This window comes from Xiphophorus couchianus, chromosome 3 (genome assembly GCF_001444195.1).
Source record: "Xiphophorus couchianus chromosome 3, X_couchianus-1.0, whole genome shotgun sequence".
Lineage (NCBI taxonomy): Eukaryota > Metazoa > Chordata > Actinopteri > Cyprinodontiformes > Poeciliidae > Xiphophorus > Xiphophorus couchianus.
In genome coordinates this window covers 19,481,001-19,497,655 of record NC_040230.1, presented here as the reverse complement: position 1 = coordinate 19,497,655, position 16,655 = coordinate 19,481,001, and the positions used below count along the sequence as shown (strand labels likewise).

The 16,655-nt window shown below is 38.0% G+C and overlaps 1 protein-coding gene across 4 annotated transcripts in view; it reads right to left on the bottom strand.

Moving 5' to 3' along the window:
• ptprub (protein tyrosine phosphatase receptor type Ub) overlaps positions 1–16,655 on the bottom strand; it is a 222,382-nt gene that overhangs the window by 35,098 nt on the left and 170,629 nt on the right. For 2 of the 4 annotated variants that reach the window (XM_028012575.1, XM_028012576.1), the window contains exons 14-18: positions 11,758–11,896; positions 10,825–10,848; positions 9,868–10,016; positions 9,142–9,329; positions 10–82 (exon numbers count right to left, since the gene is read on the bottom strand). In XM_028012575.1, the coding sequence (XP_027868376.1) occupies positions 10–82; positions 9,142–9,329; positions 9,868–10,016; positions 10,825–10,848; positions 11,758–11,896 (573 nt within the window). The remainder of the gene's footprint in view (positions 1–9; positions 83–9,141; positions 9,330–9,867; positions 10,017–10,824; positions 10,849–11,757; positions 11,897–16,655) is intronic. The other 2 variants (XM_028012578.1, XM_028012579.1) reach the window with 1 other exon arrangement.

Here is a 16,655-nt window from a genome sequence, read left to right as displayed (position 1 = left end):
ACTACTTACATCCCAGCAAGGTGTCATGCCTCCCTTTGGTTTTGTCCTTCTTTTTGGTGCAGTCCCAGCCATCAAAGAAGCTCTGCATGGATAAAGACAAAACCCGTGTCAAGGTTTGTTAGAGAATATCAGTGAAAAACATAGAACAAAGAACAACGAAGGCCTTTCTACCTCAAAATAATATTCTATTTAATGTATCACACACAATCCTGATGAAACACACTGGAGTTGTGGTTAAAAGTTCACAAAAAATTACACATTTCAAGGGAAACTTTTGTAAGAAAGATGTAGGTAAATAGAACCACAGTGTTAGGACACTGGTTTTATGCAAAATAAAGGATTCATAAAAACCTGTCAAAAGGGCCAGGAGCGTTAAATCGGATTTAAATGATCATTTTAGCTTCATAAGTGGCGATGGTATTTTCCATATTTGTTTAAACGTCACAGCAGATGTTCTCTGCTCTTTTTGCTCCCTTAATGAAATGACATGTTACATCCAGTGGATACCTAATTAACCATCCATGCTGCAGGTGACATACAACAACACCCACTGGAAAGATTCTGGTGTGGATTGCTTTCTGTGGGTGTTTTAAAAAAAAAAAGAGCAGATGATTCGGGTTCAGAAGAAAGACTTTATTCCCACAAAGGTGCCATAAAAGGCTCTGGGGAAAAACAACACCAGAAAATAGTTCCTTTTGAGCAACCAATGCCAATCATACACCATGGACTGTTTTTTTCACACACACATACAACCTGTAAATTTTATCTGCCATTATTTATCTATAATCCATTCCCTAACATTCTTGTATATTCTGTATAATCTGTGCATATAGCTCCCATATTTATATGTATACACAATATCTATATCTCTTTGCTATAACCCCTTATAGTCCATACATACATAGTCTTGTACATCTGTAAATAAATATTTATATCTCGTAGAGCACTTCTGGATAGATGCAAACTACATCTCGTTGCTTGTACTTGTGACAGTGCAATGACAATAAAGGTGAATTCTATTCTATTTTATGTAGGCATTTTAAAACTTTGATTATTTTTTAGATTTTCCTTCTACAGAACCAGGATATCCTGAGATATTTTAAATAGGAATGTTGATCAAAGTCCAACAAGATTTCTAAAGGATTTTCAAAGGGTTTCTTTAGGCTCTAAATGTCCCGTTTGTCTCATTTTCTGTCAACACCATAAGAAATGAGGAAACATGAGGAATCTAACAATATTAAAGCCCAGAGACGAAATACCAGGCTTTAAAAACCTACCCACAGTAGATTAACAGGATCTAAACGTAAAAATCTTAAAAAATAAAATGTAAAAAGTATTATGCATTTTACTGTTGAGAGAATTATTTTTCAGCTCCGCTTCTACTGTAACCTAAGGGTTATCTGTAGATGTTTTTGATAATAAGCTAATAAGTAGACAAATGTAAACACCCCAATTAAGTCCAAGATAAAGGAACAGATGCAATATCATCAGAGAAAAAGAGAATTACTTTTTATTTTACTATCCAGTACAACAAAGATGTGCAAAACAGACCAATTATATGCACAAAGTTTGGATGCTGAGTTTTAAAAAATCTTTTTAAAAAACCCAAAACTTTAAAAATTATACAACTCATTAGAAATGATTTTTCTAAAAACAATTGCACAGCAGGTTATTTTGTCCTCCATTTTCTTTCTCTGCAACAAAAAAAACACCAGCCCTAAAAATACAGTATTTTTCTCCACAATTGGTGTAACACTTCAAGAATGATAGGCAATTTGCTCTGGATATAAACATACAAAGTTAGTGTAGGCTGCACTCAGGCTTTCTCCTGAATGCATGGATGATGCCTAATTTGAATGTGGGCAAATTGTGTCAGCACAGAGACAGTTTCTTAATGAAGCTATTTTGAGAGAAGCTCTGCCTTTGTGTCAACATTCAGAATGAGAAGCATGGGACAAACCCAGGTTTAACTGAATTTAGTTAAATACCTTTAAATACCTTTGTAAATTTACCTGTTACCAGTTTTAGAAGGAATGCTTTGGTGATTTGTGTTAAGTAGAGACAGCACAAAACCAATCTTAGTCGATTCTATGACAATAGTAGGTACTGTACAGAAAGTGAGACAAAAAGCAGCCAATGAGTGGAGAAAATAACTGATAGATTTTGAGAAAAAAATGAGGAAATATTATATAAAATCACTTTCAAGGGTTGAAAAAAAGTCTGAAAGGTTAGAAGCAAAATTTAAGGGAATGAAAAAAGATTGAAGACTTGCATACAGTGCATCCAGAAAGTATTCAAAGCGTGTTGGGGTATTTAACATGCACATTATGAGAATGTGGAAAAAAGCTTTATTCAAAATGTATTAAAAACAAAAATTACATCACATTTACACTAGTGTTCACAGCCTTTGTTATGAAGCACTGAGAGGTTTCCACTTATTATCCCTGAGATGTTGTGACAACTTAAATTGAGGACTTGATTTAAGGAGACACACTTGTCTATACAAGGTCCCACAGTTGACAGTGCAGGTCAGAGGTCAAACATCAAGCATGACATCAAAGGGATCGTCTGTAGACCTCCAAAACAAGATTGTCTTGAGGCACAAATATTGGGAAGGATCCAAAAACATTTCTGCTGCTTTGACCAAGAACCCGATGGTCATTCTGCAAAGCTTCAGCATTCCTCTATGGAGAAAGAAGTCCCTTCCAGAAGGACAACAATCTCTGCAGCAATCCACTAATGTGTGTGGTAGAATCGCCAGATGAAAGCCACTCCTTAATAAAAGACACATGGCAGCCTGTTTAGAGTTCATTTGTCAGCATTACAACAACCCAAAACACATGTCCAACATCTCTATGGCTCACTATGTGAATGTCCTGGAGGGGCTGAGACTCTATCCAATCTGATGGATCGTGACAAGAATGGTAAAGAGTGAATGAAATTACCATAGCATTATATTTAAAAGGACTTCAGGTTGTAATTGCTACCAAAGGTTTGTCAACAAAGTATTACAGCAAAGGCTGTGAATATTTTTTCTATTATTAATAAAAGTTGTTCCTGCATTGTCCTAATGGGGTATTTGTGTGTGAAATTTTGCAGGAAAAGTTCAACTTAATACTATTTGGAATGAGGCTGGAACATAAGAATATGTGGAAAAAGTGAAGAGCTGTGAATACTTTCCAGATGCACTGTATACCCATCCATATGAGTCCAGTCCCTGTAGTTTTCTGAGACTGTAGAGAAATTTTGTAGAAATTCTGCCCAAGTCTGAATGGGGAGCAGGGGATTACAATGCAGTTCTCCTCACAGACAGCCAAGAACCATCCAAATCCAGCCTGGGATTACATCCTCCTCCTCACTTTCTCCCTCCTCTTTCATGCCCTGCCTCTTGATGTTTCTTTCTGAATCTCAAAATTTATGTTCCCTCCCTTTTACTTCATGGCTTCCTTCCTTGTCCACCTCTCTCCTCTTAGCTTGCTTTTATTTTTGACAGAACATCTCTAAGCCCTCTTTTTCTCTCTTCCCACCTCTCTGACACTCAGTTCCCAAGAGATGACAGAGAAAAAGAAGAGGGTGGAAAATAGTGGAAAAACAGCAAAGGAATGACAGGCCTTTAAAAGCAAGAAAAAGAACACCAGGGGCGAGTTGATTAGATGACTTTACTGCAGAGATCAGAAATGTAGAATGGTTGTGATCACCCAAATGAGTCCAAATTATTCTGACTCTGCTCTGGATAACGACTGATTTCTTTTAATTGAAACATGTTGAGGAATTTTTCAATTCCTGATTCGATCCAAAAAAAGGAAAGTCTCACATTTTAGGTAATAATAAAAAAGAAAATGTGTCATGAGCTCTTCTTGTTATATTAAATTAGCACAGTTTTCAAGAAGTCACTGATATAACTACACTGTGGACTGGATTTTAAATGAATCAATCAGTTCCCCAAACCAAACGTGTTATATTGGTACTCGGGGTTCTGCTCAGCTGTTGTTTAGCTGAGGTTCCAGTGGGAATATGAAATCTGTCGTCACACATGCAATCCGCTTTACTAGCCCACAGTAAAATCTTGATCAATGTTTTTACAAAAAGCAGGTATTCCTCAGGGAAATAAAAACCTACACCTGCAGTGTGAGTCTAATATAATAGTCCTCATCATTTTCCTTCATAATAGCGAGACACAATCCATCAAAACACACACTCTTAGCACAGAGAGGGTAAAAAATACAAAAGAGGTGTGTATTGATTTTTAGAGTGGAGTGTGTTTTGGCCGTGAGGGACCATTTAATGAGTCTACAAGCAGAGTTCCAGAGGGGGACACCATGTATTGGAGACAAAAGATGTTTTCTTGTCTTTATGAATGCCACAGGCAGTGGGTGACAGAGATGGACTTCACCCTAGGGTGCAAGCTAAACTCTCAGCCACAATTGTTTTCAGAGATCTGGGATCACCATTGTGCTGCCTGGATAATATAGCTAGACCCCATTGCTGCTGTGAGGGGATGAATGAGCTTTGTTCAATGACGGAAACTTTTTTTGTACTGATGGATCGATCAAGGATTAAATACCAAGGGGGCACAAGGTGCAATAAGTCTTCCAAAAATCTTAAAAGTTTTATGAAAAAAAAAAAGTGGTCAAACAGGCAAAAAGTTTAGCACTCCAAGTTGTGATTTAGATGATCCAGCTGATTTTCAAAAGCAGTATACCTAAGTGCCGGATTTTGTTTCCGTCAGTAAATGTCACAAAATGCCATGAAAAATCAGAGGTTTGTAACTCGTCATTTTTAGTCATTTTTATTACTATATCTTTGTGCTCTTAAATAAACCTAACTTATTGTAGAAACATCTCAGCCCTAAAATAAATGTGTCACATCACAAAAGAATGCATTAGAACTGTTCAACACCTGTGTACACACTATACCTTGATCAGAACAATTTGCCGGCATGGATTCCATTTCTATCATCAACCCTCCTCTGAGGACGATGCTGGTATCGATTTCATACACAAATAATCACATTTATGCCCTCAAATCACATTTTTATAGCAATCTTGAAAAAAAAATTGAATTTTTGCTAGGTAAAGATAGTTTTTGCAGAAATCCAAAGAGATCAGGTTTTTGGAATTTCCTAATGTGTCTGAAAAGAAGTTCATTTTTACAACAAAAGCTAAGAGAAAAATTATGTAAGTGTACATTGAGCCCTATTACTTTTCTATACATGGTTTACTTTGGTCAGAGAGGTGAAGTGTGATTCATATTAGTTTTCCTGCAATTGACAAAAGTCTCCCAAGCAATTATTTCTTAAAGCTAGTCATTATTATTATCAAAACAGTCTTAGATTTAACTTTGTAAGTTTTCTTTCTAATGAAAGAAAGTTCATTAGAAAGGATCTAATGAACTTTCTAATGAAAGAAAGTTCATTAGATCCTTTCTAATGAACTTTCTTTCATTAGAAAGAAAACTTACAAATCATAAAGGAAACTACTGAACTTTGAGGAACCAACTTATAAACACTAATATGATACATCTTTCTACTTCTCACCATTGCAGTATTTTTCACATTAAAACATCTCGAGGCTGCAAAGAGCTTAAAGAAATGTCAGCAGGTCCCAACAAGTGACCTCCAAATGTCAATCCAATAGAATACATGTTCTATATTCTTATCACCTAAAAGATCAAATGAGCACCGTTGAGAACAATAGTGAGATTAATGCTGTGTGTGTTCCTTCTGGAAAAAATCCTTAATGACCCTATTGCACTTCCATTGCACCACATCTTACAAAGAGAGGTAAATACCAACATTGCTACTGGGAAGGAAGACAACTCTCGACGCATTAGAGGTAAAAAAGATTGAAAAAGGTTGTTTCTTTTCTTCTAGTTTTTCTTCTCCACAGTTTTCATTATTCTTCACCTTCCCGGACTGTCCCTTCCTCTCTTTAGAATAATCTGTCTGCAGTAGACAGAGTAGACTCAGGAGGAGAAGGCAGAGACGTTTAACCTCATCAGGCCTCCCATCACAATAGAGGTCTTCTTTTGGTCTAAATGAGGATGATCTACTCATCTGAACATTAGTGGTGTCCTTCAGATGCCTTTTTGGCTGTGGTGATTAATTTCAGTGGCTTCAGATAATGTTTACTCTTCAGCCAGTGGTACTTGTGTCTACAAAATCTTCACTAATCATCTTTATTTTTTAATTTTGCATGTTTCTCGCAATATTCTTGGAACTGGTTCACTACCGCAAAATAGAGCACCTGTATTTAATGGTAAAGACAACCCTTTGATTACGCGTTTAGAACTAACAGCATTCTGAATCAAAGTCAAACATATCTCCTAAAAGCTTCTTGGGACCGAACTAGGAAATGTTCAGGATGCAAAAGTTTCCTGTTATCAAAGACGGACCTGAAAACTGTTCAGAAAACAAGGGGGAAAAAACTGCAGTTCCTTGAAATCTGAGATGACGAAGGAAGTGGATAATTTTCCAATGATATACAAGATGTGTAACTACCTACAGCAACTGACATAAATCAAGACTGTATCTAAAAGAGCAGAAGGAGAGCAGATATTGTTTTGGAATGATTTGTCTATTAAAAATGGAGTGCTAAAACAGCATTAGATGAGTGCCACAGCTACCCAATAGGAAAGCTCAGAGGTCTTTACTGTACTAATCCTACTCCAACGCTTAGGGTCATTGATCTAAAAGGTTTTTGAAAACGGCTTTGTGCCAAAATTGATAAGTCCATGCATGGTGCACCAGATGCGGTCATTTCAGATGGTCAGATCTAGTTTTTGCACCTGTTGCATATTCCACAACAACACAACTGTAAGACAGAAAATGTGTAAGATCAGCTGCTTTTCTTCTTTACGATCTCAAACTGCATCATTTAGTTTACTGTATTGTGGTTTTGGATTTGTAAACTAGTGCTTGTTTCTAAAACAAGACTGGTTTAGACTGGTGCTTCATCACATGTGCATGTGATAAGACTGTGATGGTTGTCATGGTCTCATCACTTTGGCATCCTGGGCGCAGCGTAGAAGAGAACCAGTAGTTTATTCATGATGTGTAGGCCCAAAGACCATCATGGCCACATCTGGCATTCTTTTGTTTTGCAACTCTGTGCACTTATGTAATAAATGAAAAATGCATAATAATAGTTGAAAACACTTCATGGGTTTTGCTAAGATAATACTAATATCTTTAAAAAAAAACCAACTCAGTAATGTCTAATCTAATGACAGTAGCAGATTATTATTCTGTTAACTGATTTCATGGCAAATTAAATTGTCCACTTTCTCTTCTACTGTATAGATTCCTGAAATTTCTCTGATTCTGACACAAAGGAGATCACAAAGCAGAGAGTAAGGGAAGAAATCCTTGTTCTATATATATTTCAAGTGATGCTTAGGCCACTTGCACATATTTTCTGCACTCTACATGCGTGTAGAGTGCAGAAAGCACATTTACCAAACAGTTCATATGATTTATGAGAGATTATTTAAACTCCTGAGGAAGGATCAGAAGGAGATGGAATCAACATGAGTGTTTATGCAACATTTTTTCAATAGCTGCAACCTAGCTCATAAAAAAAGCATTTCAAATCCTGGGAGTGATCAACTTAGAGTGATCAGTAAAAATTACATTTTGGATTTTTCACAAAATGGCATGCACGGCAGTGCACAACAGTCTATCAAAAAACAAAAATAGATTCCTTCTCTTATTTTGCAAACAAACTGATTAGGTGTTTGTCATGTCTACCACTGATGTTGGAGGCTCAGAAATATGAACTCTTTGTTTAAGCTCTTTGAAGTGAATTGAAATTCAGAAAATCACACTATAGCATTTTACCTGCCATGGTGTAAGTGTAGTGGGCTAGGCAAGGAAGCTGCAGGAAACAAAAGTATGTGCCGAGTACTAAGGATGTAAAAACAGCATTCTTGTCTTAGCAAAAAAAAAAAAAAAGTTTTCCGTATATGAAATAATTCATAAATGTTTGAGATTTTGTGGATGTCGTGAAGGAGTCTTAACCTGACGTATAGTTTTAAAAGAAGACAACAAAGTGTTTCTTAAAATCATCTGATAATTGTTGATGTAACAATTTGCCGAAAAGGAAAATGTAAAAAAAAAAAAGAAAACAAATCAGTGGGTTACTTTAAAATTGCTATAGGCATTTTTTGTACCTACAGAAAAAGGTTAGAAATAAGTTTATACTGCATAATATACTATAAAAATATTATGTCAGAAAACAGATTAAAAAATATGCTATGATTTGTCCAGGATGTACCCCGCCTCACACCTGATGACCACTGCAGATAGAAAACATCACCCTGCCACTCTTTAGAGAGGTGTTGACAATCGGTGGGTGGATGGATGGATCTGTCTCTGACTAATTTCTTTGGAAAAAGATTTAAAGAATTAAGTTAACAGTTTATGTAAATTTGCATTGCTTGTTTGATTGGATAGAATAAAAGTAATATCAATTATACTGAAACATTAGAAAACACATCTATGATTTTAGATACAGACACTGGCATTGCTTCTCTGAGTTACAGTGTGACACTAAAAACCACACCTGAGAAATGTTAGGACTAAGAGGGAAAAGTAGCAAAAGGGCTGCTAAAACTGTGAAATTCCTATCCGTGCTCCATCCGTCCTCTGTAACTGCTTCTAGGCTGGTTGCAGGGGAGCTGGAGTTTGTCCCAGCAGATGTTACACTGGACAGGCTACAAAAGCAAATCCACATACATCCTCTACTTTTATCAACATCTTAGATTTTATGTTTCTGTGTTGGTGTACCTGCTATTCTCTGGTCGGTGTTTTTATCTTTGGTTTTATTTCACAGCACTCCTGTCAGCTTCGCTGTTGTTTTTAAAGTGCTGTGGCATTTCATATTTTCCATAACAGTCATGAGCAATGCACCAGCAGGAGTACGTTACAGTTCCTCTTCTGTCACACACACTGGAGGGAGTCTGGCAGTCAGTATACGGTATATCACAAGCACATTTGGCATGCAGGCCAGAGACTTAAGGCATTAACCTCTAACCTTCCTGTGAGTGGAAGACTTGCTATACCTCCTGGGTCTCAGACAAAGAGCTGTCTAAGTTGTTTTATAATGTCAGTGGGAGAACAGACTGTAACAGTGCCCCTTTCACCTCATATTCCTGTTTAAAGCCGTAGCCCTCGGCAGTCTTCATCTGGTTGATGTGCTGGAGGAGGTCGGCCACCCGGACTGCAGGATGGAGCTGTCCCGTGTGGTAGGGGGAGCCTTTACGTCCGCACTGGTGCCTCGGGGAACCCCCTAGCAGGCTGCTGGCCTCGTTCACTGAACTACGAGCATCACCTAAAAAAAAAAAAAAAAGGCACAATGGCAAGAATCTAAATCTCTAATATTCACAGAACAAGAGGGTTCCTGTAAAATATTTATCTACTCTTTCTACTCAATCTGGGTTTGGACTGATTCACTAGCCACAGGTCTAAAGTATCCCTGGTATCGTAACCTTAAAAATACTGGCAGGCCAAAATAATATAACTTTTAAAATCTAAAATCACCAAAAATGTTGTGAATTTTGTTGACCTACTCAAAAAATAAACTAAGCAAAAACTATTTTTATTAAACAAATAAGGAGATTTTTTTCTCTTTCTTTTAAGAATTGGATCACAGAGCCGAAACTTCAAATGGTTCATGCATGTTTTCCTTTATTACACGAAAGGCTTCAGTTTGCTTAATATTCTGGGGTCAATTGGAAAAAAAAAACTGGAAAAATATTTGGTCTGTTATCAACAATAAAAACTGGATCTAGGTCAGTCTGCATTCGAAAACTCTTGCTGTATTTAATGTTTTAAGACAGCTCGTGCAAACCAAAGCGTAGCTGTCTTACTTCTTGTTCCGCATGTATGTGCGTCCATGAAGGACAGAGCCATTCTTTCGTCCTCCTGCAGGGTGCTCTGGTCTGTGAAACTGCGCTCCAAGGAGCCCATGTGGCTCTTCTCCTGCCGGTACGTAATAGGAGTCTTGTTTACTGGTTTCCTGAAACCAAAAGAAGGTGGAGGGTAAAGTTATTGTACAAAATACACCAGATATGAACAACAGAAGAAAACACAGAACAAAGGAAACTTATTTTGTGAGAAACAACCTTTAGAGTTACAGCATGAAGATACAAGCAGAAAAAGTAGCAGAATAACCGATAAATTAAATATGCAAAGACCTTGGAAAAGTATGGACTACTTTACATTTGTTCACATTAAAACCACAAACTTTAATGTACCTTTTTTATTATTTATGTGACAGAGCAACACAGAGTGGTGCCTCAATGTAAAGTGGAAGGAAAATGATACATGGCTTGTATTTGCATTTAGCTCTACTCAGTCAAGTCTCTGTAAAACCTACAGTATTTTGGGGTATGTCTATTTTTTTGTTGATTCCTCTTTACCAAAGAGCTCAGTTTCAGTCAGGTTTGACTGATTGACTGATCTCTCCAGAGTTACCTTTATCCTCCTGGACGTCAAACATCTGAAGCATTCACAGAACAGATGTAACGGTTTCAATTACACATGAGTTGTTTCTGATTTCTTAGCTTAGGTTAATTAGGTGCAACAACTTTTGAAAGTTGTTTTCCTTCCACTTCACCCTCCCTCCCAAAAACAATCCAACAAAAGTACATCGCAATTTTTGTTATAATGTGACAAAACAAAGAGATGCTCAAGGGGTATTCAAAACCCTGTATTTTAAATACAAAAAAAATACTGGGTTGATTTTCCCCTTCAACTGATGATTGACAAGCAGGAGCTCAAGCGTGTAAATGATGAATCACTAAATGAGAGGTGGAGACACTTACGGATAATAAGAGTAGTGGTCCCTTCTGGCAAGAGCGCAGCAAAGGAAGGGTGGTGGGGAAGGAAAATCAAGAGAAAGAAGATATGTAAGATGAAAGCGATGCCAGCTGAGGGCAGAATGCATTGATTACAGTGAAAATAAAGAGTTCAGCTGTGCAGGTGGCCGTATGACACATGCGAGAGGTTCAAGCAGCAGCTGGCAGATCAAACACACGCCGAGGCAGACAAACTTTCAATCGATTCGTTTTCTGGCCGCTTCACTACACTGGGCCACGTAGCTTCCTGTCACAGCCAATCTGGCGATCAATTCTCTGGGACAAAAACTACAGAGGCTCAGGAGCCAGTCTCCAGAATAGCAGCAACTTCAATTATCAGCTTTCTTCAATATTAGCAAAGATGTTGTGTCAGCATTTTGAATAGTGAACAAGCAGTTCCGACTCCTCCTATGGCTAGCTCTGCTCCTTATTGATATATTTTTTTCTATCAGGCACTTTGACTTAGAAAAAAACTAAAGGTGCAGTTATCTAAATAGAAGAGCTAAAGGTGGATATAATTTACTCATGGGATCATTGGCTAATAATCTCAGAAGGGACACCTTTCCTCTCCCAATTGCCATCTCATTTAAGGGTCAGGCCGCTGCTCGGTGTGTGTAATTAAGTGGTTAATTGAATTGCATCCGCCTTTAATTAAATACTTCACACTCAGATGGGCTCTGCGCATGTGAGCTGTTTGCTCCCTCTGGGATGGGAAAACAACACAGCATTGCTTGTTGGTCCTGCTCTTCCCTAGAAAGCGTGACCTTTAGCAAAGTTCAGCAAGTGCATAGAAGGTAGTCGCTGAGCTCTTTTAAACAACAGAATGAAGAGATGCGGCATGACTGAGCAAAATGAGGCATGTTTGTCTTGCATGGAACAAGTCATAAAGGAGTCATTTACCCTTTCTTAATGATGATGATAACAGCGCCGAGCAGGAGGATCAAGATCACCAGGCCTCCAGCGCACACGCCGAGGATCAGCCCCATTTCTTCAGAGTGCTGAGACACCTCCAAAGCTCTCTGGTGATCCTTGCAGGCGGCTGGACGCAAGAACATAAAAGCAAAGAAACAACAAGAAGGCATAAACTGGTCATAAACAATCATTTATGTACAAATGTGTCTTTTGTTGAAAAAAAAAAGGAAGCATATTTTCTAACAATCCAAATTGGTCTCTTTGATTTAATGATCATTTCTTGTGAAAATAACTGACAAAGAAATGAAATGCCTTCAGTATAAAAGACAATGCAATAAACCTGGCATTTCTACAGAGATACACAATTGTAAAAAAAAAAAAAAAAAGTTCAACTATAACTTATTCTTTTACATTTTGCATCCAAAGAACCAGTCTTACAGTTTTTTTGTGCCATTTTGATCAATAGTTGTTAAAAAGAGGTTTCTCAAAATAGTTTTTGGTTTTTCTTGGTTTTCGATACTTTTTAACTTATTTTCTGTCAACAGGACAACTTTGAGCAGTGGCAAAAAAAGAACCCTAAATACAAAGATTAAATCAGTGTTATCTATCCAGAAAAAACAATTGTTGTTAAAAATGTGCTTTTATTTGGCTAATTAGGTGATCTTGCTAGGAAAGAATCCTATTGTCAACTATATACCCATAAGTGTCCATCTTAATAAATTGGAATAAAAACATAAATCTGTTTAGCATGGAGTTCCTCAGCTTTTGGCTCTGCTGAAGTGTTATGGAAGTCCAGGTTGCTTTAACAGTGGGCTTCAGCTTATCTAGACAACATTACTTAGATTTTCTATTGGGTTTAGATCAGTTTAAAGGCCAATAACTAACAGTGATAGCATAGTCTTAAGGTCAGGAATTAGTACTGTTGGCAGTGTGGGCAGGGACAAACTCCTGCAGCAAAATAAAATTAGAATCATTGAAAAATTGTCAGCAGGGGGAAGCAGCTCTAAAAATGACTGCTCTGGATAGCTGCACTAACTTTACACTGGATAAAACGCAGTGGGCCAACATCAAAACTACTGCTGATTGCTGACCTCAAGCAAACTGGATTCTGTGGCTCCCCACTGTCCCTTGCGACTCTGAGGTGTTGATTTCTACATTGAATTAAAAATGTACTTTTTTCCAAAAGAAGGAATTTAAACTACTGAGCAGCAGACCACTACTTATTCTCCTTAGCCCATGTGAGATCCTTCTGATTTAATCTCTTCTGGTCTGGCTTAGCACAAGGAATATGACCGTTGTAGCTCATGTCCTGTTTACATCAGACTCTGGCTGCATTCCACGTAATGTGACTCTTCCCAAAGTTTTGAATGAGCTTTGCTGCACAGTTCTCTTTAGGCTGCAACGGCCACTGTTGCTGGTGCTGCCACACTTTTTCCTCCCACTCAACTTTCTATTATTATAGTTGGGTACATAACAGCAAAGAAATCACCTTGTCTGGTTTGCTCTCTGAAAAAAAAATATGTCGTTGGTTAGGAGCTGGTCCTGTTTTTCTCAAGATTGCATTGGCCCTAACATGACCATAACAAAACATCTCTGTATAAACAATTCTTGTAGTTAAAGTGCGAAACATACAATGAAACTTTAAAGGTGACTTCTAAGCAGAAAATGAATTAAATATAGCATTCCCAGTCAAAATAATCTCCTCAGGCCTGCAGTATAATCTCAAGGTGCCCTGGTGTCTGTTAGCCAATGAAAAGGTCATTATCATAATAGCAGGTTATTCATTTCTCTACCATAAAGCTTCATACTTATGTAAATGGAGCTGAGCAGAGGGGCTGCCTTTGTCTTGTTATAGGGGCCCACTGATCTAGTTTTTTTTTTTTTCTCCTCCCTACTGCCAGCCTGTCCTCCAGGCTTTGACAGCCCTGAAACCAGCCCTTCTGATCCCATTGGAACAGCTCAAACTATCTGGAGAGCAGGAGAAAGTCAGAGCACGCCTGGGGATAGAGTGCTATCTCACAGTGTGCTGAGGGGGCGGGGGGGAAATCAGATCTAGGGCAGGGACAATGAAAATACAGTCATCCTTTAGCCTAACTATCAGCAGCCAAGGGCAGTGTTTTTGGACCCCCATCCCAAATAAAGATGAAAGTAGTACAATATAATTTCATTACTTGTCAGGGTTTTTAATAAGTGATGAGCATCTGGCTTAGTGGAGTGGTCTCATTTTAGGATAGCTTTTGTGTTGCCATGTTGCTCTGGATATGTCTGTGTCCCATTTATTGATAAGGCATATAACAGGTGTTTTTCATATGCACCAGTGTTGGAAAGGAGTTTCTTGGAAAACACGGCTCCTGTAATTCAAAACACAAATAATTTAGCCTGTCAGAAAGCTGATCGATTCAAAAACTCCTCGCAGTAACAGACTCTGCTTATTCCATTGTCTTTTCATTTAATATTACTCCGATAAAGGGATATACCATTTAAAGATTTAGATGAGGAGCTGAGGAAAATCAATTTCAGTTCCACAACGTTTTGGACAGATAAGGCTGTTTTGTCATATTTAGCTTCAAAATTTCCATTAAGCCAAACAGGAGCATGAAATAGATTTCCGCATGAATCCAAGCACCTGCCTGCTGCCCCGTGGTGGAAATTGGCACTTAGAAAAGAAATGGAAGTCTATTGTTGTGTTGTGCCTGCCAGAGGATCCTTAATTAAACTGTCACCTGGAAGTTGAAATGTAATCTCCAGCTCTGTTATCCAAGCCAGAATCATTTGCCTCCACTTTACTGGTGATGGGCTGCTTGATAATAATGGCTCAGGACCTGATAATGCGGAGGCTATGTTAATGGTCGAGAAATCATTGAAAGTAAAAAAAAAAACTCCTGGACCACCTTAGAACTAGAAATAAGCTTGAGATTTCATGATTACAGCATGTTGGATTAATTTAGAATATAATGCTGGCAATATTTTTACTAAATTTGCAATTTGCTCTGAGACCATTAGTCCTATATTTCTAAAGGATAGAGCATCCCAATCATTTCTGTGGAGCAGGGGAAAGGCTTTCTACCCCGAAAAGCCAATATATACTTCACAGTACTACAATTTGTATATACTTCTCACATACAAAGTATATAGTAAATACATTCAGAAATGTCAAGATTTTCCCATGTAATATATTTTCAGTGTTATGCATAGTTTAACTGAATACTGTAAATTGATATCCAATTCATCATTGGATATCAGGGTAAGTTACTGGCAACTGGCTGAAAAATAGCAACAGTGAAATTGTCATGATTTAAAATATTTAAGCATCATGACAACAATCAGAAAGTTTAGTTTTGATCTATAAAAAGGTATTTTGTTATGATATGGTTTCAGTTACCAAAAAGAGAATAAAATATGTCTGTTTACAACAGATCAACAACACAAATAACATTCTGCAGTTGAATGTATCCTGATCTATCACTCAAATGAGAAATAAATGTTTAGTATAGAAATAATCAACACATTCTCACTCCCGACTCCTCATACATTGACGCTTTTGCAGGTTCCCTGACCCGACGCGTCAACATGTGACGCTGAGTCCCAAATCATCAATATGACGAGTCGGGAGTGAGAATGTGTTGAAATAATAGTACATTTGGAAATGCATTTGATGAGCTTCACGTATGTTTTAAGATCAGTACTTGGTGTCTTGCAAGATTATTCATCCATAATTCAACTAAATCCATTCTGTCACAATAAAACCACAAAATTCTGTATATTTTGTTGGGATTTTTTGGGTCAGACTGAAATAAAGAGGCAAGTGATTGCAGAGTGGAACAAAAAGGACGCCTGCTTTCTTTCTTTTGTTGACAAATAATAATGTCATAGTTTTGATGAAGAAATTGTTAGTCTAGTCATTTTGTATTTGGCCTTCAGTGATGCGAGACTTGACTTGGACTTGCTCAGACTAAAATGTAATGTATCGGCCTACATATAAACCCAGGAAATTAGCTAAATCCTAAGAGTGCATTATCCATTTTGCTTTTAAGTTATGTTCTCTTCTGTTTCCTGTTTTTTCATAAAATGTTTTATATCTTGCTGCACCACAGTTTTTTTCCCTCTTATTTTTCGGCACTTTGTGTCAAAAGGCACAAGGCCAGCACAGCGTTCAGTTTTTTGCTGTAAGAAAGTATAATTAGCCGATGCCCGACTAAGTAGTGCAAGGCAGATGGAGTGAGAGCTGAGCTTTGCCTTTTGGCTTTATGCTTGAGGAGAGCCTCATCTCTCGTAATGTAGCCACAAAAGGAGTCCTTCTCAAAAAAAAAAGAAAAAAAAAAGAGAGACAACCCTCTAAATCAATTGACTTACAAGGCTCCGCTTACTGTTGCAGCACTGATAACTATAAATACATGACTTTTATTCGCCATGATATGACAGCGTACTGTGGCACAGAGACTCTCCTGCCATCAGGACTTAGAGTCAATTTTTCTGCCCTTTTCATGTCTCTTTGAATCAAAACATGGAGGTGCAGAGGATGAGGAGCGGAGGGGGCAGCACTTTCTTATACTGATAGGCCAAGGTAGCTCCATCTGGAAGTTTTGATCTGGAGAACCCTTTTGGATGCACTGAGGTCAGAGCTCTCAGATGTAGCTATCCGGTGGGCTGCTGATGAGAACAAAGAGACCGGTTTGATGTGGTGTATCCCACCGTCTGGCCCAAACAGGCAGGATGAAAGCCTGACCTCTAATCCCTCCCTGCTCGTTGCCCTTTTCTCTGGGGCCCACTGCTGAACAACAAGAAACCATCAGAGAAAATATGTCCGGATCCAAACCTTTGTACTTAAGAAAGGGGTAAACGGTGGTGTAGCACACACATAAAGTACACTGCATCTTCATGGTTTG